The sequence below is a fragment of the Carassius carassius genome, chromosome 6, assembly GCF_963082965.1.
Source record: "Carassius carassius chromosome 6, fCarCar2.1, whole genome shotgun sequence".
Classification (NCBI taxonomy): Eukaryota; Metazoa; Chordata; class Actinopteri; order Cypriniformes; family Cyprinidae; genus Carassius; species Carassius carassius.
In genome coordinates this window covers 34,877,758-34,899,139 of record NC_081760.1, presented here as the reverse complement: position 1 = coordinate 34,899,139, position 21,382 = coordinate 34,877,758, and the positions used below count along the sequence as shown (strand labels likewise).

At 37.1% G+C, this 21,382-nt stretch overlaps 3 protein-coding genes across 3 annotated transcripts; all 3 read left to right on the top strand.

Moving 5' to 3' along the window:
- The first annotated feature begins 1,115 nt into the window (after positions 1–1,115).
- Positions 1,116–3,034, top strand: LOC132142734 (F-box only protein 48-like). The gene is made up of 3 exons (XM_059552829.1): positions 1,116–1,188; positions 1,483–1,790; positions 1,887–3,034. The coding sequence occupies exons 2-3, from the start codon at positions 1,485–1,487 to the stop codon at positions 2,046–2,048; spliced, it is 468 nt and encodes a 155-aa protein (XP_059408812.1). The 5' UTR covers positions 1,116–1,188; positions 1,483–1,484; the 3' UTR covers positions 2,049–3,034.
- Positions 3,035–3,744: 710 nt separating this feature from the next.
- LOC132142733 (CB1 cannabinoid receptor-interacting protein 1-like) lies at positions 3,745–5,974 on the top strand. Its single transcript, XM_059552828.1, has 3 exons — positions 3,745–4,015; positions 4,367–4,511; positions 5,501–5,974. Exons 1-3 carry the CDS (start codon positions 3,837–3,839, stop codon positions 5,663–5,665), a joined length of 489 nt encoding a protein of 162 aa, XP_059408811.1. The 5' UTR covers positions 3,745–3,836; the 3' UTR covers positions 5,666–5,974.
- Positions 5,975–7,517: 1,543 nt separating this feature from the next.
- On the top strand, positions 7,518–20,956 carry LOC132142732 (calcineurin subunit B type 1-like). Its single transcript, XM_059552827.1, has 6 exons — positions 7,518–7,842; positions 12,998–13,037; positions 18,366–18,542; positions 18,978–19,037; positions 19,239–19,423; positions 20,306–20,956. Exons 1-6 carry the CDS (start codon positions 7,840–7,842, stop codon positions 20,351–20,353), a joined length of 513 nt encoding a protein of 170 aa, XP_059408810.1. The 5' UTR covers positions 7,518–7,839; the 3' UTR covers positions 20,354–20,956.
- The last annotated feature ends 426 nt before the right edge of the window (positions 20,957–21,382 follow it).

Below are 21,382 nucleotides of genomic sequence, written 5' to 3'. Positions count from 1 at the left end.
TCACAACTCTCAGCCAACATCAAATGACTAACAAAAACCTTCAGGCTTCAGACGCAGCTGTCCATTCTGGTTCTCAAGGACACTCTCTTATCATTCACCTGGAACAGAGCAAAGGCAAAGTGAAACAGATATATAGCTCTTTGCAAAACAATATAACGATAAACTGTATGTATGAATACTGTATGAATGCTTTTGGTGAATGGTAAAAAGTTTGAGGTCAGTAAGATTTTTTTATGGAGCATTATTAAAGTGACAGCAAATAAAGTTTTTAATATTGCAAAAAAAATCAGTTTCAAGTATATGAAGTTTTTTACATTTCTATTCGTCAAAGGATCCTGAAAATATGTACAGCTTCCACTAAAATATGAAGCAGCACTACTGTTTTCAGCATTGATAGTAATACTAAGAAAAGTTTCTTGCGCAGCAAATCAGCATATTATAATGATGATTTCTGAAGGATCATGTGACACTAAAGACAGGAGCAATGATGCTGAAAATTCAGCTTTTCCTCACGGGGATAAAAGACTTCTTTCAAAAACATTTTAAAAATCCTCTCCATCCCTAACCTTTGAACAGTGGTAGTGCAGTATTCTATTTCTAACCCTCAAACATAAGAGTCAGGGTGCCATCTTGAGGGCTTTGATTGTCATTGCTGAATGATGAATGGCTCATGCATGAAACTGAAAGTATCATTTGTTTTGTTGTGTGTTGCTCTACACTAAAGCAACATGAATAACATAAATACATGAACTGTGCAAAAACACTTAAGCAGCCTTAATATAAAGACAGCCTTTTTTGGGTGATTCGTTCATGCATACTGAGCTTTAAAATAGAGTAAACTTTTCGCCGCTTCTTGTACATGAACAACGCCGAAAAAACTGACTGAGAAGTGCAGCAAGAAATTAATATTAGTGATTACGTTATTTATTTCTTCGAACTTCGCGATGAGCATGCGCTGTATAAACATGCACGTGGGACCTTTTCTAAATATTTACCCTAAAGGTGCACAAATTTTGTAAATACATAATATGAAATGTAGCCTCATCTCCTGCACTCTAACGCAGAATCGAAACAACTTCCGCTGAAGAAACGCGCATGCGCAGTGAGAACTGGGCGTTGTTGTGACGTTTCTGGCGTAAACAAACGCAGACGTTTAAATCCTCGGCTGTCAACGAGACGCCTCCGCCGGTATGAATCTTTACAAATAACACATTGTTTTAATAAATATCATTAGTTTTTGGTGCTGCATGCAATTATATAGATGTATTTGTTTTTAAAATCTGTTCTAGACACAGGTTAGCTAGAGTTTCGTACTGTAGGTGGTGGTTTTGTCCACGAACGAACAGATGAACGTTACTGCGACCCTTCAAGTACACGCACACTATAACCTATGTACTGCGTAAAGAATGCATTATTTGTAAGTCAAATGTCTGCACACTAATGGTGTTGGGCTTACTGAAAATAAAACAGAAACTCCTCTAGAGATGCAGAAGGTCTGTAAAAGGAGCAAGAGCGCCACCTTCAGCCCAGACCGAGGATCCACCTTGAAGATCTCTGGAGAGCAGGATCCACTTCAACAGAACTACACAGAGACCCTTCCTACAGAGATGAGCGTGAGGATCTTCAGTGAGCTGGACGTCAGGAGTCTGTGCCAGGCCTCGCTCACCTGCAGACACTGGAATGATATAATCGAGGGCAGCGATCAGCTGTGGAGGAGCCACTGTCTTACAGTGCTGGCTGTTTGTAGGAGGGAGGTGGACGGGGACAGGCTGGATGGGTGTTCATGGAAGGTTTGTGTTTTTGCTGTTTAAATGAAGTGATATTCTGCTTCATTTTGCTCCTGTCTCTGCTGTTTGTTGCTTATTTGCATTTCCTTTTTGTGCCAGGTTACTCTTGTTCGTAACTACAGGAAAGGCTGTGTAAAGCGGAGGTGGCTGAAGGGCCGATACAGTAACATCCGCTCTGCTGACGATATCCCACCTAACAGTATGTGTCCATTGGACGTGGAGACCTGGGGAGAGATACTGGAGGCGGAACTGGATAGATAGAGCAAACAGAGACTTCTCTGGATCCTGCCAGTGGACTGAAATACATCAGCGGTGTCTTACAATGGAAGCATTGTGACTGAAACACTTGTTGGGCAAATCATTCTATGGAATGTTTTATAATCGGTATTGCAAAAAAAAGCACAAAGGCTGTTGTGGTTAAAAATACATGATCATGTGGCTTTTGTTACTGTAATTTTTAGATGTATTACTGAAATTTGCTTGAGACTGTAATGGAAAACTAGGTTTTATAGGTTTCATATGATGGAATCATTTTGCAGGTGGAACAGAGAGAGACCTTTTCTCCGCACTTTTTTTTTTTTTTTTATAAATCAACAAAAATGTGCACATTTTGATTTAAGTATTGATTTTTATTTATGTATTTGATTTTTTTAGAGTCACTGCCAAAACATGTTTTGCCTGATATAATGCAACTATTATTTTATCAAAGCTAATATATTAATGAATATTATGTGTCCCAATGCTGTACTTCCCTCTTCATTGCTGGCCTCTCTTTCCATTTCGCTCTTTCCGTTCTTTATCTTTATAACCACATAATAATTTAAAACAATATAGAATTATTGTTACATTTAAATGCACAGTTTTTGCTATGTAAAAAGGCTTTTTTTCACACAATGAGAAATCAGTATGTATGAATTAGCATTGCCTTGTTGTGAAATGGAAATAATTTTTAAAAAGAGACTTCGAAAGAAATCCTGAATATCTTTTCAGTCCTGTTAGACATAATTTTTTTTTACTGCTAATAAATAGCATTGTGCCATCTCAAACTTGTAGGAAGGCATTAATTGATAAATAAGTTAAATAATGGACTGGAGTCATGTGAATTATTGTGACTTTTTTTTTCAGCTATTTGGACTCTCATTCTGATGGCACCCATTCACTGCAGAGGCTCCTTTGCTGAGCAAGTGATGTTACGCTAAATTTCCCTAAATCTGTTTTAATGAAGAAACAAACTCATCTACATCTTGTATGGCGTGAGGGTGAGAACATTTTAAGAAAATTTAATTTTTTGGGTGAAGTATTCATATCAACTCATAATGGAGGAATCTGTGAGATGAGAATATAATGAGAATATAACTTATTTTTTAACTTTTCTGATTACTCAAATTATATATATTCTTCTCATTCTATAATTTTAAATGGTTAAAATGACACTGTTACTGGCCTGACTGTCCATTAAAAATTAGCACAGATCCTGTAATTAAAACTAATGCTTTGTGCAAAGATAAAACTGCATACAAATGGATGTAAAAATGCATACACTCCTTCAAAAAACCTTCATTACAGCCTATTAAAAATAGTTAATTTTAGTGCATTTAAAGTGTACTTTCACTAAAAATGGCTCAGTACTGCTGGCAGTATTATTAGCGCAGCACCACGTGATTCTTCAGTTTCAGCACTTTGGACAGGGACTGTTTTTAATCGCGAGGATAACGGAGAAGGACACGAACACAGTGGGATTAGGATCGAAATCTAATACTTAATAAGCTATTTACAATATTTGTGAATCCTAGAATACAATGCACATGATAAAAATAAACATACAAACAATCGATAGGGCAGCAATGCCTATTTTAGCAATGCCATTTGATGAATTATATGAGTCCAGTTTAGCAATGCACATATGCATAAATGTATTCTGTATGATTGAATGGGCGTGATGGCTTGTGTAGACGTCACAGCATCTCTCATCAGCTTCCTAGCACCATCCGCCATCCCGTTAATGACCGGGAGCCCTGGAAACACATCGACCTCTGTTATCTCGCAGCTATGGCCGACGTTCCAGCGATAATAAACATCGCGATTTCTTTGAAAATCCAACCCAATGACGGACCCGTGTTTTATAAAGTGGACGGGACGAGGTTCGGCCAGAGCAGAACAATCAAATTGCTAACAGGATCGAAATACAAAATCGAGGTGATCGTGAAACCCGGTAGCGCGGAGGCCGCGTAAGTCCATTCAATATGAATAGCATACCGGTCAAATTGATCCGGTTTACATGCTCCTGATATTATAAGTTGTTTCATACAAAACGTTCGCAATATTGAGGTCGAAAGCTGCACCTGCGCTTCTCTAAGAAAGGAAATATATCGTGTATGTGATATAAATACACTGCTGCTGTTTGTACATGCATCAAACTCGATTCTTTGTTTGCGCAGTAGGCCTACGTTATTTAGAAACGCTGTTAAATTGAACCATGGTGATGTGTTACAAGAACGAGTCGTTAATGTTTAATTGACAGAAGGAATTTCAGATGTGTGTGGCAGATAGTCTGACACATCTTTAAACTGGGTTTTCAGCACAATGGGAATCGGTGGAAAGAGCTTCCCATTGGAGCAGCAGTCCAAAGATGAGGAACAGATCGTCTACAATGGCACCTATGACACTGAAGGGGTCCCACACACCAAGAGCGGGGACAGACAACCTGTGCAGGTCTTCATAGAGGTGAGAAACCTAGAAACCCAGCCAGGAACAGAATAGAACAGAATTCATTATGAACTGCAAGATTCTATTGTTCATGAGCATTTGAAGCTAAACTCAGCCTTAGAATTAGATTTCACTTGAACCGCAGTGTTTTGGCTACGGACCTAAATGATGCCTCAAATTACTGAGGAGCTTGTGCTTGTGTTACTTTACAAGACTCCTGATTTGCTCCTGACAGATGATAAAACAGGCAAACAAATCATAGTTTTGAGTCATATGTGGAGGTCAGAATGTCATACAATTGGGGGATGGGCTCTTTGACCTAAAACTATACCAGAACACTCACTATACAGCAAACTCATATAAACACCATGCCAACTAATGCTTGAGAAATTTTGCCCAATATTGTTATTTACAAGAGCCTATACATTAATGGTAATCTCCAAAACATATTTCAACCTTGAAAATTGTATTTTCAGTTTTTATTATTTTATCTAGCCAAATGGAAAGCAAGTGACCACAATGAAAAAAAAAAATTTCACTCAGAAATTACAAATAAAATTTCATAAAAAAAAAAACTTCACAAGAAATGGTAAGTAACATTGAATTAAATGTGAAATTTTGAAATAGGAAAACTGAAATAGTATTCTCTTGTGAAATGTAGTGCAATAATCTGTTTTGTTTAAAACTTCAAAAAAATAAGTGCAGACAAGTGCAACCTGTGACCTGTGTTCGCAAATATCCAAAAAAAAAAAAAAATTATAGACTGCTAGCTTAATCAATCTAGTGAGTTTGCTGCTGTACATCTAGTTAACAAGTAAGACATCGTTTTATTTTTCTAACAATGTCAAAGCATTTTCTTTTTGTTAATTTTGCAATGTGTTATGGGAATGCAAGCATGTAATCATTCATGCATCTGTAACTAAAGACAAATCACTCAGCCAACCAATTAAGTGGAAAGAACTGAACTGTAAAATGTTTCTAACCTTCCATCTTCTTTTTGTTGCCAGTTCAAAGATGCCGGCATGTTTGAAACCGTATGGCAAGTGAAATACTACAACTACTACAAGAGAGAACACTGCCAGTTCGGCAACAGCTTCAATTGCATCGAGTACGAGGCCAAGCCCAACGAGACCCGCAGCCTCATGTGGATAAACAAAGAGGTTTTCCAATAAAACACGAGTGGAGTGGCAGCAGCAAACCTGCACAATATGTCCTATAACCATCACGGGGCCGCTGTTTGCGAGATAAATGTAGTGCTCAAGTGAAAGAAGATGTGACTATTAAAGGCTCAAAACAAGTGATCCATCAGGGGATCTATTCATCAGTCAAGCACTGCATCTATTTATTGTACCACTGGTCATGCATGATGTGAACATTTTCAGTCTGAACAGAATTTCTCCTTATTTATGTCTCCTCCTCTTTATCATGCCTAAGCTGGTGAAATAAGATGGTGATAGTCTCCATGGGAAGGGGTTTTAAATGAGACTGAATTTTCAGCTCTCTCTTGGTCATTTGCACAGCACATATCCACTCTATTATGGTTACAAATACACCAAGACCATCTTTCAACAAGACTCAGATGAGAAAACTGCACTGCAGGCCTGTATTTAACCCAGTGGTTTGCTGTTGTAGAGACGGGCAGTGCTCTAAAATGTTTGCTCAAAAAGGTGCTGTATGAACATACACAGGCTATACATGATACTCTTTATTAGTATGTATAATATAATATTATATAAGTGAAGACCTGTTGGTTAATATTGTGGTCTTTTGGGACCAGCGTAAAACAATTATATGTGACAGACATGTCTGTTACTGTAATGGTGTGAATGGATGTTTAATTATTTCCTATTTTGTGTTACAAGCTTAAACTGTTTTTTGCCTATTTTTCACAGAAGCATTAGTTCACTGGTGAGGGTTAGAAGTGAATCACAAAAGAATTCAGTGCTTATTTTGGCTTAATTCTATGCCTATTTTAACTCATGTTCTGATGCATTGTTTGCTCGTGGGGTGTCTGTATGTTGCTGAATATCAATCTTGATTTTTGTGTGACTTTGAGCCAAACTTTTGACTTTTTTTGTAAAATTCTAAACAATCTTGTTGCTTGAGGTTCTGTTCTATTTTAATAAATACATGTTTTAATACAATACCAGCCAATAAAGACCAAAATAAAAATAAAAACATACAAAATATGCAATACATTGAAAATAATATATGTGGTGGTTATTTTTAACTTAGCATATTGTTATAATTTACATTATACCTGATATACATTACCTACAACAGGCAGCTATAGCAAATTAAACGTGGGTCGTTATTTTTAAAAAGCATTTTTATGGACACACAACTGGGACACTTTCAGATGCAAACACCTGCATATTCAGGAATTGTCACCAAATGTTAAAAATTTAATACAAAAGCAGGCCTCACAAAAAACACTCCAATACCGATGAAATATGCCACAGCAAGAACAAACAATAAAATAAAGGAAACAAAGAAAAAAAATAATTTAAAAAGAGAAAACTATTAGATATTAAGTGGCACATGTAAAACATTACAAAAAAAAAAAATAAAAAAAAAATAAAAGCATTTAAATGTTACATTTAACCATAATCCCAATTATATTTATTACAATTCACAAAAACTATTTTAAACTTTTAATTTTATTTAGGATTGTTCACCAAAAGTCTATAAAAAAGCAGTCCTCACGATAAAAGCCCCTTAGGACATAGATTAATCAAGAAAAAAAAAAATGTATTTAAAAATATATTTATGCAATTGTACTTCGCCATAAATCCAATCATAGTTATTACAAACTACAAAAAAAAGAATACAAATAAAAATAAACTAATATCATAATCAGCAGCATTTCAGCATGAAGTCATACTAAAAAGGCCATTTCAAATTAGGCCTATATTTAAATAACAGTATGATATAAACTCCAATCCATCACCTGCTCTTCGATTAAGTCTAGGTTTCTCTTTTAGACTTGAGATGCAAAATCATTTGATCAACAGTAACAATGCTCGTGCATTTACAGAGAGAGAAAATATTGCAGAAGTACCCGGATGTGCTGTTCCAATGCCCCTCCCTCCCTCTCTTTCTTTTTCTCTCTCCACCAACACCACTAACATTACCAACTCAACCCACTGCCTCTTCCCCCTCCGCTGCGGACCTAACGTTATCGAAGCCACTGCAGTCAATCCGTCATCCGTCGACTGAAAGCCCGAGGACAGAATCGGAGCGACACGCTACTGCGACTTCCTCGCCCAGAAAAGTAACCGTTACCGACAGCGCCCGTTCAGTTCCGCGAGATTCTCCGCAAGGCGAAGACAACCCCGGCCACAGAATGGTAAGGATCTCTTACAGGGCTCGCTAAACCGCTGCAAATAAACCCGAGATAGCAGATACTTCCGATACCGCTGCGCTTCGGGCGTTTAACGCGCGTTTCTGCTGCCATGACGGGCTGGAAATGCGCTCGCTCGCGGTGTCGTGATCGAAGCCGTTGTTTATAAAACAGAGCCATGGCTGTCAGTGTGGCCCACGGTCAGGACTGCTAGGCTCTGTACTCTATGAACGGAGAAGCACACACAGAACACATCGCTGTCTTCTAGACTCCGGTGTAAATACGGTATTTGAGCGAGCAGGGATCAAATGTAATGGCTCGGCGGGTAAAGAGAGACATAGTTTGGTAGCTAGTAACGTTAGCTGCTATTCGATCGATACGACTGTCAAGCTGATCGAGAGCTGGTGCGCGTGTCAGATAGATCTGTTGACAACTTCAATCGACTGGTTGATTCTTCACAAAAGCTTGACTTTGCTGAACCATTAATCATAAAATGGGGTCTCCTACATTTAGGGAGCTTTTTTTGTCCCCTGGGGTCATTGTAAATGCATGCTTTTTCATTTAAATGAATTACTTTTTTCCCCCTCCTTTAAATGTTCTCATTTGTCATGATTCTGTTGGTCTTGACCCAGACTTTTCAGCTTCCCCTATATGATAAATTAATAAAAAGTGTTAAATCTTGCGTGTATATATTGCGCCTTGTGTGTATTTTCATAAAAGCATAAAATAATTGCACATCATATGATATTAATTCTAATCACTGTGCCGAGCACTGCTGGTATTACCACTATTCCAAGCATTTTAGATTACAACTGTGTTTCTTAATATTTGGTTATGATGTGACAGTAATTTGCCAGGTTTTAGACTTTCACATTATGATTTGAGAGCGGATTTATTAGTTGTCAGTGTCACAGGCCAAACAGATAGTATTTAGATGTTTAAATCTAGAAATATTGTTGATGAACTGTGTTTATGTGGCCTTATTGTAACATTTAGCTTTGTATATGTTATTATGACATACATTTAATGAGTTCAATGTTCAGTGACACGAGAGGAAGTCGTATTATGTTGATGCAGTTCAGTCCATATCTGAAATCATAGCTGAAGAAATGAGCGATTCACAGTTATGAAAACCGGTAAATATCCTTAGTCATCTTATTAGTATTAGCTGTATTACTGATTAATAGGGATGCACTGGAAATCTGGGCCGAAAACAAAACCGAAAATGCTTTGTCATAATTATTTATTATTATTTATTATTAATTATTTTATTAAAAAAATATATTAATATTTAATATCAATATATTTTTATTCAGTTTTCTTCATATTTAATCTGATCATTTTTGGAGGATATTTAGGTGCGTCCCTACCGATTGACCAATAAAACTGTGCTAAAATAGTTTGAATAGATGTATGCCATATGAGTTAAAAAAGTAAAAGATATGGGAAGCAGATATATATTTTGAACTACAGTATGAATGATTATGTGGTTAAATTAATTTTATTTGCGTTTTTTCCACTGCTGTCCATGACCTTATCAGAACAGAACTGCAATCCATTTTTGGGTCTTGACTCTTGACCCACCAAGAATAATTTATTTTAAAAAAGCACTATAGCAACTGGTCAAATGATGGAAGCTTATTGGTCAGAAGGTGTGGGCCAATTGTTTGTTTGGTACAGATATTAAACTTAACCTTAATTTACCCCAAATTGCTATCATCAGTAGTGTGGCCGATACAATGCAGATATATGTATAATTAATGATAGCAAACAAGAGGGACACAATATAAAAGTTTGGAACTGACATTAGTTGGAATGTAAGCACACTTTAATCAGCTTGGCCAATGAGAGAATCTCGCTCTACATATGTTTCAATCCAAGACGACACTCAATTCAAAGAATAGAAAAGTATGCATACTTGGGATGCGTAGCATAGGATTACATACTCCAAGGACTAGCTTCACAGACCCAGATTTAGCTTAGTCCTAGACTCTACCAACACCATGTCTATACTGCAATGTAATTTCTATCCTCTCAAAAGACATTTCATTTGTAGTGCCTTATAATCAGGCCCAGACAAAATCAGAGGGTGTTTTCCACAATTCCAACACTGATTTGGGTGAAACATTAGTGGAATAGATTGTAACATTTGAAAATGCATTACATGGAGCTGACTGAGAGTGCCATAATAAGTCATCAAAAATGGTTACACTTTTGTTTTAGACATTTGCTCAATGGCAAAAGAAAAAAAAATGATAGTGTTTCTTTGAATGTCCAGTGATTTAAGCTGGTCCGAAGAGCGAAAGATGTCAAAATTGTTGTCACTCTCTCAGCTGTTGCATTAGAAATACTCATGCAGCAATGTTAACTAGTTTTCTGTCATTTAATACAAAGGTAAAAAGACAAGGTATTATATTATTTTTCCTGTATACAACCCCATAGAGGAGGCTGCCAGTTTCACCAGAAGATCCAGTTGACATTTTGATTCAAAATTGAGGTCTAAACATTAAAAAAATGTAAAATAAATGTATGCCCAGATTGATTATTCACTTTAAGATAACTTTCAACAAAAAAAATAGATATATTTGCTTAATATGCTTTTTTTAAAAATGTTAAATTATGCAAATGAACATCTGTTAACCAAATGTTTTATCCAGTCATATTTGCATATTCATTTTAAATCATTACTTTTCATCTGACCTTTCCCTTTAAAAAAAAGCAATAAATTCAGTATTTATTAAATATATAGCACTGGAAAAGTCATAAAAGTAAAGAAATCTGTCCAGAAGCCAGTTGCCTCCGATGATCCTGATGTCTTATTAAAAGGCATTTCTTCTGAAGGAGCTTCTTGATTGGATGTGACTGGGAGCGTCGTGATGTCATAAAGAGTCAAACATAGCCCAATCGAACATTTCAACATTTGTATGAAAGTTTCCTCCCTCTTCCTTGCTTTGAGATATCTTTCCTTGCCTGTCGACTCGCTCATGCTTGACGGTATAACCAGATGAAGTAATCCTAAACCCTCAATCCACTTTAAGTTCATTTGCTGTCTCTCTACCACTAAAGTCAAAATAGCACAGGGCACTCAACCTTAGCTAACCTACTATCTGTGGCAAAACCCTGTCTGCTTGTAGTGCACGTGAGTGCTCAAACTAATTTTAGAGGGAGGGACATACTGAAATGGCTATGTTTAATACAGTAAAATAGAGAAGTCAGTGACTCAAGTGAGCCGTCTCACACACGTTTAATCTACTTCCACACCATATGTGCAAATACACACACTTATGTACACACAGCATGGAAATACACCTCCTTTACTATCTTTACTACATGGTTTATCAGTGTGCTTGAATTTTTATCTTGGAAGAATATTAGAAAAAGTCTCCTTTTATTTTAGCATCATGAAATGGCTCTATTATGTAGTCGCACAGGGACATCTAATGGAGAGCTCTAGATATTCTGGAAGTTGCACTAGAAACGTCTAGGCACAGTGATGTCCCGGTTTATCCGTCCCGTTCTCTACTTTGTATTCTCGCTGCAAGTCATAACAGGCCTTCAGCACACAGCTCAATGAAAGCATCATTCCTCTTGCCGACTTGAAACAACTTGATTTCTATCTGCATGTCACACCTTTCTACATTTATTTTCCTCTTTTCTGAAATCTTGCCCTCTTCTTGTCTTATCTGTAGTTCAATTTAAAATAAAAACTTTCATAAATTCACTCATTCTAAGGCCATCCTTAAAAATATTTTGGTTTGCAGTAACAGTAATTTTTTTTAAAGGGTCGGTAGGTAGGTCTATATTTTTTTTCAAGTTTCAATGTAAAAAAAAAAAAAAAGTAACATTTTGGTGATGGTGATTATGTAGGTATGAATTTAAACAAATTAGCATATCGTGACGTCACTGACTGGGTCTTCAACCCGTGCCTTCGGGCGCATCATTGCAAACCTCATTTTGATGCAGGCTATATAGACCACAAACAAATTGAAATCTTTGTCAAAAACATGTTAATTGCATGAATTTCAGGTGAGAAGAAAAAGGTACTGTTTTACTTGCATCCACCGCTAGGTGTCAATGCAACCTACAAATGAGAGACCGTTTACTTTGCTTTCTTGGGGTGTCACTTTTGTGAAAAAAATCCTGTTTGATTTGAGTGACAAGTGTTCATTGAATCGATTGTAAAATCCATTGCAAAATTCTAGATGCATTTTATACAGCAAATAACACCAAATATAGGTAAATCCAAGGACAATGGGCAGGACGAATGTAAAGATTCAATATGTGTCCAAGCTGCTCTTTTTGCATAAAGTCTGTTGAACGCGATATTGCGTAGCTTGTCAGTGAACTACGACTCTGTATATTAAGTGGCGCTCCATTTGAAAGCAGGTGATGGATATTTAGTACTAATCACAGAACCAGCTTTACTGACGAGACGCTCATGACAATCACGTGATTAATTGTACAGCCCTAATTATTTCACACCATTCCTGTTTTTACTGTATTTTTTAATTAAAGAGTAGACTTTCAAAAACATTAAAGCATTTTACCAACCACAAACTTTGCATCAGTCGTGCATATATCAGCATAAATCAGCCATTAACCACACTTCGCTCTAGATTTTGATGAGTTAAGTCAATCGAGAGATCAGTAAAGGATGTTGCAGTTTCCCTTTTTAGAATGTTTGCTGATATGATCGTTGATTATGTAGTGTTTATGTGCTTTCTCTTTTTACATCTACAGTATTATACACAGCAAAATCCAGTTTCATTGGGTGTCTCTTCTCTGAGACTGATGGCCTCGTGCATAGTATTATAAACTCATTCCTCAAATCTGATTAGCTAATTAACTAAGACACATTTAGAGCCATAGTTGTGACTCTGATGACCCTTTCACCTTGTGACAGCTGTATGTAATGATGAAAGAACATACAGAGATTACTAAATCCACTTTTACATTAGAGTAATGAGTAGCTTATAATAGATGGTATGCTTGGTTGAGGTATTTGATGAGGCCGAGTCATTGATTATGCTGTTAGAAGTGAAATTTGCCCGCTTTGGATATTTTTTCTATGTCTGTCAAGCTTTACAGAACCTGCAGGATTGATCAGTAACATTTTATGTGCACTGTCATGCTGATTCAGACTCTTGTTCTCTCTCTACAGGGAAATGAGGCAAGTTATCCTTTGGAGATGTGCTCACACTGTAAGTAATTTGGGCTGTTTCAAATTGTATTTTTTGTTTCCTTAATTTCACCAGAGATACTGAAGCATCTCAAACTAAAACTTAAGTGGTTCTTCCTATATACTGTATACGTACCAGTGATTAAGAAGCACAGCTCTAGTTGCAGAAATAAGTGTGAATACTTTTGATACAGATGATACATTTTATTTTATTTTTTTTAACATTTATTATTAATATAAACATATTAGTACAATTTTACTTTGTATTATTATTTATTGTTTTATTTTAAATACCTTTAGGTACTTTTGCAAACTTTGTATTTGTGTAAATAGGGTAAATCCAGTCATAGTTTATGTAGGTTAATGCAAATTCTGAGCTAAATGAATTTTGGTTAAGTTCTAGGTCTAAAACAATGTTTTGAACACCATCCATCCATATCTGGATTTGTTTCAGCGCTCTTAAAATAATAATAATAAATAAATAAATATGTATAAAAAAAAAAACAGTTATTATGTAATTATTGATCTACGGATTATGTAGGCAAATACACTGTTTTGAAAGTGTGTTCAGCTCATCTGATGCATATTGTGGGTTTTTGTTTCATCAGTTTTAGTCATTTTAATGTTAGTAATTTTACTTAAATTAGATGTTTTGCACATTCACATCATAACCAAAGGTGACCTGTGGTTAGTCACCTGCATGTTGCTGGTGGTGTGTGATCAGAATAAGCAATCAGTGCAGTCTACACCTGTGCCTGCTGCTCTGGGTTCAGCAGAGGGTATCCCCTGGATCAGTGTTGCTCTCCGGGTCTGGAGCAGGGCCAGTGCTAGTGTAACCAGACTAGACACGGTGGTGTACTCAAGAAATAATGCCTATAAATGCCTCCAGCTGGTAAAGGTTAGTCTCGGGGCTGTAGGAAGAGCTTGTTTATTTTTAGAGTTGGTGGGAGTGAGTTGAAGAACGCAAGGTAATGGTCCATTTTTTATGTGGTGTTTTTTTTCTGCTCTATTTTAGACATTGTAAGTACTGACAAACACATTAGAGGATCTTTTGGGCTCCTTTTTCAATGTTAAAGTGCTGACCAGTGCTCGACTGTAAAATCTAGAGCCTATCCTTTCCATTTATTTAAAGGGACAGTTCAGCCATAAATCAATATTCTGCCATCATTTACTCAACATCATGTTGTTCCAAACCAAAAGGACATATATTTTTTATATTTTTGTCCAAACTAGGAATGTCAGTGGAGTCCAAAATATATATATATTAATGTTAAACAGTAAAAGTTATAGAGTCAAGAAACATTTAAGTAAAAAGAAGAAAAAAAAAGTCAAACGGGTTTGGAATGGCATAAGGGAGAGTAATTGATCTTAAGTGATTTTGTGGGAAATTAAATTCTGAGTAAATTGTTTAGTTTTTTTTTTTTTAGCATATGTGAACGTTATCATTTTTTATATTGTGCCACTTAAAGCTGCAGTAGGTAACTTTTGTAAAAATATTTTTTTTTTACATATTTGTTAAACCTGTCATTATGTCCTGACAGTAGAATATAGCCGCGTTTCCACCGCAGGAACTTTAACCAGGAACTAGGGACTTTGGCCTGGTACTCGGTGTGTTTCCACCGAACTAAATAAAGTTCCGGGTAAAAAAAAATGCCCGAGGTGGTACTTTTTCAAAGTTCCGGAACTTTCGGGGGCGGGACTTGGGCGCTAAACATCCTGATTGGTTGAGTTCAACCACCATTTATTCGATCAACACTTTCAAAATATAACTGTTGTTGTGTCATGAAATGTAATTTTAAAAGTATTTAAGGTGAGAATGTAGTTGTTTAAAACTCAAATCTGTGGTTTATTTATAAAGACAGAGCCTATTTAAAAATGTGTTTCGACGATTTCCGAAACGTGAGCTCCACGCGATCAGCGGGAGCTCAGTCCTCATGTATCCGCCGATAGCAGCCACACCTCGGCTAGACCTTCTGATGTGTACCGCTGGCTCTGATGTCTCTTTAGTGGTTAAACATAAAATATAATTCGTTTTGGGTAAATCTAACAGGTTATCTTTGGTCTGTATTCAATTTATCTATATGTTAGAATAAAAATAAAAAAGGCAAATTGATATAATATTTTGTTTCATTGTAATGGCTGTATATATACACATATCCCTGAACTAAGAACATTTCTGCAGCTGTTATTATGCTTAAATGAAAATGAAAGGAGGCAGTGGTATTTGATATCATATTTCATTTTATTGTTAATGTACAGTGAGGAAAATTGCAGTAGTCAAGGCGAGCTGACTGATGTTATGCTGCTACGTTACCAGTCTATTTGCCTAATCTTCCCGGTACTTTAGACCGTGGTGGAAACGGAGCAGCAGGTCTGGGGGGAAAATAGTTCCTGGGGAAAAAAGTTCCTGGTACAAATGTTCCAGGTAATTTAGGTGGAAACGCGGCATTTGAGACTGATAATCTGTGAAAAAATCAAGCTCCTTTGGCTCCTCCCAGTGGTCATATTGCCATTTGCAGAAATACACCGCTCCCGGTAAGAAACAACCAATCAGAGCTGTGGTCCGTAACTTTCTTTGTGTTCAAAATTTGCTAAACTATATAATAAGCTAGTATACCATGAATTCATTTTCCAAACCGTGTTTTAGCCTGTCCTGAATCACTAGGGTACACCTATAATAAGTGATTATATTCTGACTATTTTAGATTGCTTCGGGTAGGTACCGCGGCGGAGTAACCCAGTACCTTTGTGATTATTCATAGACATAAACAGAGAGAAGTAGCTCCGGCTACAATGTTCTTCCGCAAGACGCAATCAGTTCTGTTTATTAACCGCTAGAGCGTCAAGTTACCAACTGCAGCTTTATTAAGATCAGCTATAGAACGACATTACCCAGAGTTCTCTGGGCACAAGCACAGCGTTCCCTTAATGTTGCTATGGCAACTTCACTGGCACAGGTTTCCAAGACCACAGAGAGATGACCATTGGATTATAATGAGTCTTACTGATACATGCATTGCACAGCAAAGAATAAGCTGCATTTATGTGTTCTGTGAATAAGAAGACAAACATCTTAAAGATCTGATGCTAGCATGCCATTAACCGGTCAAGGTGAAGGGTGAACGATTAATTGCTTCATTCCCAAGAGGCTTTGCTGCAGATTGTAGAGAGAGGCAACAGTAATGAAAGGGTGAGAACAAGTAGGCTGCTGTGAAACTGAGCCACCTGTTGGTCAGATGGGTGCTTAGAAACCACAAGGCCTCTCCAGTTAGTGACTGGTAACAGGACACTTATGACATTGTCCCAAATCATTTTTGAAGATGAAATGCATCTGGCAAACACAGACTGTTTATGTGAAATGCAAGAGATCAGATGGTCACCAGGTTGAGCACAACAAAATGACACTGCATCGTTATGATGGGTCATAATTACAAATTTTTTTTAAGTACTAGTTACTAGAGATGTGAAAAACTATGCATTTTCCAAATTTGCTAGTCAATAAGTTGTCTGAACCGGTGTTAAGGTCTTCCTGTATAACTAAAACAGTATTCTGGGTAGCATTTGTAGTGTAATGTTGATTACCACAAAAATGATTTTGGCTTTCTTTTAAATAAAATGTGGATAATTTAAAATGTGAATTTATGAATGTAAGCATTAATTATTTTGATAAAACTATTAGTTGAGCTATAGAACTTTAAATAATTTTTTAATAATAATTTTTACTGGTGTCCCATAAATTTCATTTCTTACTCTCAAATAGCATTTACAAAGCTTATTGTTCAGGCCTGACCTGCCAATGTGCATGTACACTGTTTCTATTGCAACTGGATCTTCTAAAGATAAATGCGATGACTCAATTAAGAAGGCGTGATTTTTTACACATTATTTCATTCGTAAGTAACAGGAGTGCATTATCTTTGAAAATCTTCGGTGCTAATCAACATTATGCCACATGCTGTCAGTTGAGCTTTCTTAGAGCATTAAGACATGTTCTTATGTAATGAAGCAGAGTGTTATGTCCTTAGACACATTTTTTAAAGTGAAACCATTATTACCACAAAACAGTGGTAGAAATGATATTGCCGAAGTTGAAACATTTTTATAAACCATCATGTGCTGATGAGCACGTACACTGCTGGTCTTCCTCCATTGGGTTGCCGTCCTTGTTGCTAGGGGGCTTTTCTGAGAGGCCCTTATCAGCCATTATGGTGGATCAGCATGGCTGCTATAAATATTTCCCCTCTGGCTCTCCCATCTCAACATTGTTTGAATTCTGTGACTCAGTGATGCAACTGCCCCTGCTGGAGTCGAATGGGCCGTAGTGAATAGCGTGAACATTTTAGCTCTTGTTTTCATTCTTTTGTTGATTTGAACGTACCTTTAGGTAGCATAAATAACACTTTCAGTATGTAGACTGTGACACTGGCATGCATTGTCCTGACGTCTCGGTGAACGACAGATGTGTGATTGTGTCATATAGTCACCTGGTTTAATGACACACATTGGGCATTAGCTATATCAGGGTTAATCCGTGCCATATTATTAGATATGAAAAATAAAGGGTTACATCATCCACTTGAGGGTAATCGGGAAAGTGTCCATATACTCAAAATAGCACACTAACCCTAACCTAATTGTTGCAATTAACTTCAAATTTTTTATTTTATCTGTTTGTTCATGTAAAAACAAAGCGAAATGGATATTTTTTTTTTCACAATTGCACACAATTGCAAAATTTAGAATGCCAGGCATTTCACGTATTTAATATTTTAACATGTCCAAACTTTTTAATCACTAATTAAATTGAGAAATTCAAATGAATCTTTCATTTGAACCATGCTACATTGAGGGACTGAAGAGTTACAAAGGTTGAGAATCGCTGCTCTCGGCCACATTGTCATTTAGATTTTTAATTCTATTAACTGGCAGCCGATTACTGGAGGTGTGTACCACGTGGCTGTGTGAATGAGATTAGGCCATTTAGCAGTCCACAGAGCACAAGAGCGAGCTGTAGTTGAGCAGCGGTCCTCTGAGGGATGACCATGACTGCCAGACAGGAGAAACTGGGTAAGGTTCATTCTGGGATGAGTTCTGGCTTTCTTTTGGCAGCCAAAGATGAATGGAAGTATGTGTGAGAGCCCTGGATGTGGAATATAGCATCCCTGTGTGTGTGATTGCTTGTTTTAAGACATGTGCAATCTTTGAAGCTGTTTTAAATTGAATCTTTAAAGATGGGATATATGGTTTTAGCTGAGGAAAATCAAAGAGATATGGATGTATTGTTTGTGTTTGGTGTTGAAATGACTTGTTCTCGCTGTTTTCTCTCTCTCTCTCTCTCTCTCTATTTTAGTTGATGCTGATGAGATTAAAAGACTAGGAAAGCGGTTTAAGAAACTCGACCTGGATAACTCTGGTTCTCTCAGCGTGGAGGAGTTCATGTCTCTACCCGAGTTGCAGCAGAACCCGCTGGTGCAGCGAGTCATCGAAATATTCGACACAGACGGAAACGGAGAAGTGGACTTTAAAGGTTTATTTCTGTTTATTCCAGTAGATGTGTAGTGTATGTTGGGATGGGTGGGGGTGTGATCTAAGCATCAAGATAGTGATGTCTTCATTGCAAATTATACTGAATTCCAATTGGTGTTTTTTGCTTGCATTCATTTGCATGCTGAATTGTGATTGGTCTTGTTTTCCTTGCATATTTTGAACTATTCATAACTGCCTTTACACAAATCAAAGGGCTGAAATGCTTTCCTTTTTCGGGTCTTTTGAATGACCTGATATTTCCTACAGGAAATGTGATATTATGTGTTCATTTTCTGACCCAGATCCAGTGGAAGCACAAGATTTACCAGAGGTCCATGCTGGTGTCAGAGGCTCTCTGTACTTGAGAAGTGCAGATGCATTAACATAACTTGAAAAGTGTAAATCACGCTCCTATTTTCTGTCTTTTATCTTGCAGAGTTCATTGAAGGCGTCTCTCAGTTCAGCGTCAAGGGTGACAAGGAGCAGAAGCTCCGCTGTGAGTGTCTTTCAGTCTTGAATTTCACCTACACTTTCCTCTAGTTAAGTTTAAGAGTTTAGTACGACTGTGTTCATCCAGTGTTGAGCCAAACCAAAATAAACACAGGAAACCCCTCATAAAACTAGTCCGTAGTGCACCGGAGCAAAGCATTGGATCACTTTTCCTGGCAGGTTTTTAATTCTTTGTTTGTTTCTGCAGTTGCGTTCAGGATTTATGACATGGATAAGGATGGCTACATATCCAATGGTGAGCTGTTCCAGGTGCTGAAGATGATGGTTGGGAATAACCTGAAGGACACCCAGCTGCAGCAGATCGTCGACAAAACCATCATCAACGCAGACAAGGACGGGGACGGGAGGATATCTTTCGAGGAGTTCTGCGCTGTGAGTCTGAGAGGGGTCAACTTCATTTTGGGTCTGCTTTTTAATGTTGGGATACAGCCAAATTTGACAAACCAAACACTTTCTTCTGCTTTTGCTGCAAGAGGAAATAAGCTGAAAATAAGGGTTCATTTTCACTAGTGAGGCACCAGAGTTACTTTACCGAAACTCAAAATTAAAGTTTATTTAATAAATAATTGAATAATCAAGTTAATATCAACTTTTTAATTGATATTTGTGTTTCTACTCCAATATGTTATTAAAATATAACATTTAAACTGTCATAAAACCTTGTTTTCATGAGATTTATTATATGTATATGACTAAGACAGGGTAAGAAAAAATATAAAGACTATGTAAAAGAGCATATTTTTCATCTTTTTTTTTTTATTGACGTCTTTCCATAGAACGCTCTGTTGTAGCTTATCCACATTGTGTGCACAAATAGATGCTGACATAGTCAAAACACGCCATCAGAGAAGCCCTAATTAAACATCATTTCGGTCAGTGATTTTGGCTGAAACGCAAAATACATTTTTTAACAAGTATTTTCGGATTTCGTATTTTCGGATTCGCACTTTAACCCAAGCATTGAATATTACTGGTTTCAGGGTATTTTTTTCTTCCCAAATGTTTTATCAATTTTATTTTTAATGATTCCTGCATTTAATATGCATATAATTAACAAGTTCATTATCGTATTTACCATAATATCTTAATCTTTTGGCTGTTTTTCAACCGTTAGAATGTTAGAAGTTGCAATGGTAGAGAGTGTGTCGACTGACTAGTTATCAATATTTTTCCAGTTTCTTTTTTTAGTTTTGGTATATTTTAGCAGTGGTGCTTTAATTAATGTGCTTGTCACCTTTTCCTTCTCTTCCGCAGGTTGTTGGTGGCTTAGACATTCACAAAAAGATGGTGGTGGACGTGTGAAAAGATGGAACCCCCCCTTTTTTCACTTCTCCATTTCTGAGAATCAGCTCCAGATGTTCCGCTCACACGCTCTCTCTCTCTCTGTCCGTCGCTCTTTTTCTTGCTCTCTGTCTTTCTATGGAAGTATTTCTCTAAATGATGCCTGTTCCCCGTCTGTACTCCCCGAGCCTAGTGACGCCTGCCATCCTAAGTGTTATAGAGCATGAGATTCTTCTGTCCACGTTCTCGGGTATTTAAGGACAGTCAGGGAAATAGCTTCTCTGTCGATTATGGAGTGATTCAGTGTGGTGGAGAAGGGAAAGACGAGGATGTGTGTGTGAGAGAGAGAGAGAGAGAGAGAGAGAGAGAGAGAGAGCGCGTGTGTGTCTTTATTTTTCTTTTTGAAGGAGGGATTTTTGTATTTATTTTGGTCCTGTTTTTTTTAAGATGATCTAGGTCTACAGGGAATGTGTGTATGTGAGCGATATATGACTTGACGCTTGATTTCAGTGCAACATGCTTCAAGCATGAAGTGCCAATCAAAAAGTGGGATTTAACAATAGCTGAATATTGGAATCACTATCTAATGTTCTTCATGTCATGGGGAGATTAAAAAAAGTTTATCAAGCTTATTGGTTTTTTTTTTTTTTGCTTCCACCTCTTTTAAGCAGATGCCTGCTTCAGATCTCATGCAACATGCAAATCCGATTTGAATTTTCTACCGAGAATGTGTGAGTGTGTTAATACTGTCAGGGAGTTAATCCTACCGTCTTGGTTTCTAATATACAGTAGACTAGGATAAAAAGCAAATATATTTGAAGTTGTGCATATATAATGCGTGTGGTTTACTTTTAAGAGCGGTGTTTTATCGCTGGGGTCGGGTGGGGAGGGACGATCAGATCACACCAGGTCACTGTAGGATGGAACAGTGCCATCAGTAAAACTTCTGGACTTTTTTGTGGGTGTGTTCTGGATTTATTACCATTTTAACACCACAAACGAGTAATTTTGATTTACCTCTAGACACTGTAGATACATACGAGGATACAG

Excerpts from the sequence above, each read along its gene's own strand:
- LOC132142734 (XM_059552829.1), top strand. The coding sequence starts at position 1,485 with ATGCAGAAGGTCTGTAAAAGGAGCAAGAGCGCCACCTTCAGCCCAGAC. Across the intron at positions 1,791-1,886 it reads TGGATGGGTGTTCATGGAAG|GTTACTCTTGTTCGTAACTA; the intron begins GTTTGTGTTTTT and ends TTTTTGTGCCAG.
- LOC132142733 (XM_059552828.1), top strand. The coding sequence starts at position 3,837 with ATGGCCGACGTTCCAGCGATAATAAACATCGCGATTTCTTTGAAAATC. Across the intron at positions 4,016-4,366 it reads CCCGGTAGCGCGGAGGCCGC|CACAATGGGAATCGGTGGAA; the intron begins GTAAGTCCATTC and ends CTGGGTTTTCAG. Across the intron at positions 4,512-5,500 it reads CTGTGCAGGTCTTCATAGAG|TTCAAAGATGCCGGCATGTT; the intron begins GTGAGAAACCTA and ends TTTTGTTGCCAG.
- LOC132142732 (XM_059552827.1), top strand. Across the intron at positions 13,038-18,365 it reads TTTGGAGATGTGCTCACACT|TTGATGCTGATGAGATTAAA; the intron begins GTAAGTAATTTG and ends TCTCTATTTTAG. Across the intron at positions 19,424-20,305 it reads CTTTCGAGGAGTTCTGCGCT|GTTGTTGGTGGCTTAGACAT; the intron begins GTGAGTCTGAGA and ends TCTCTTCCGCAG.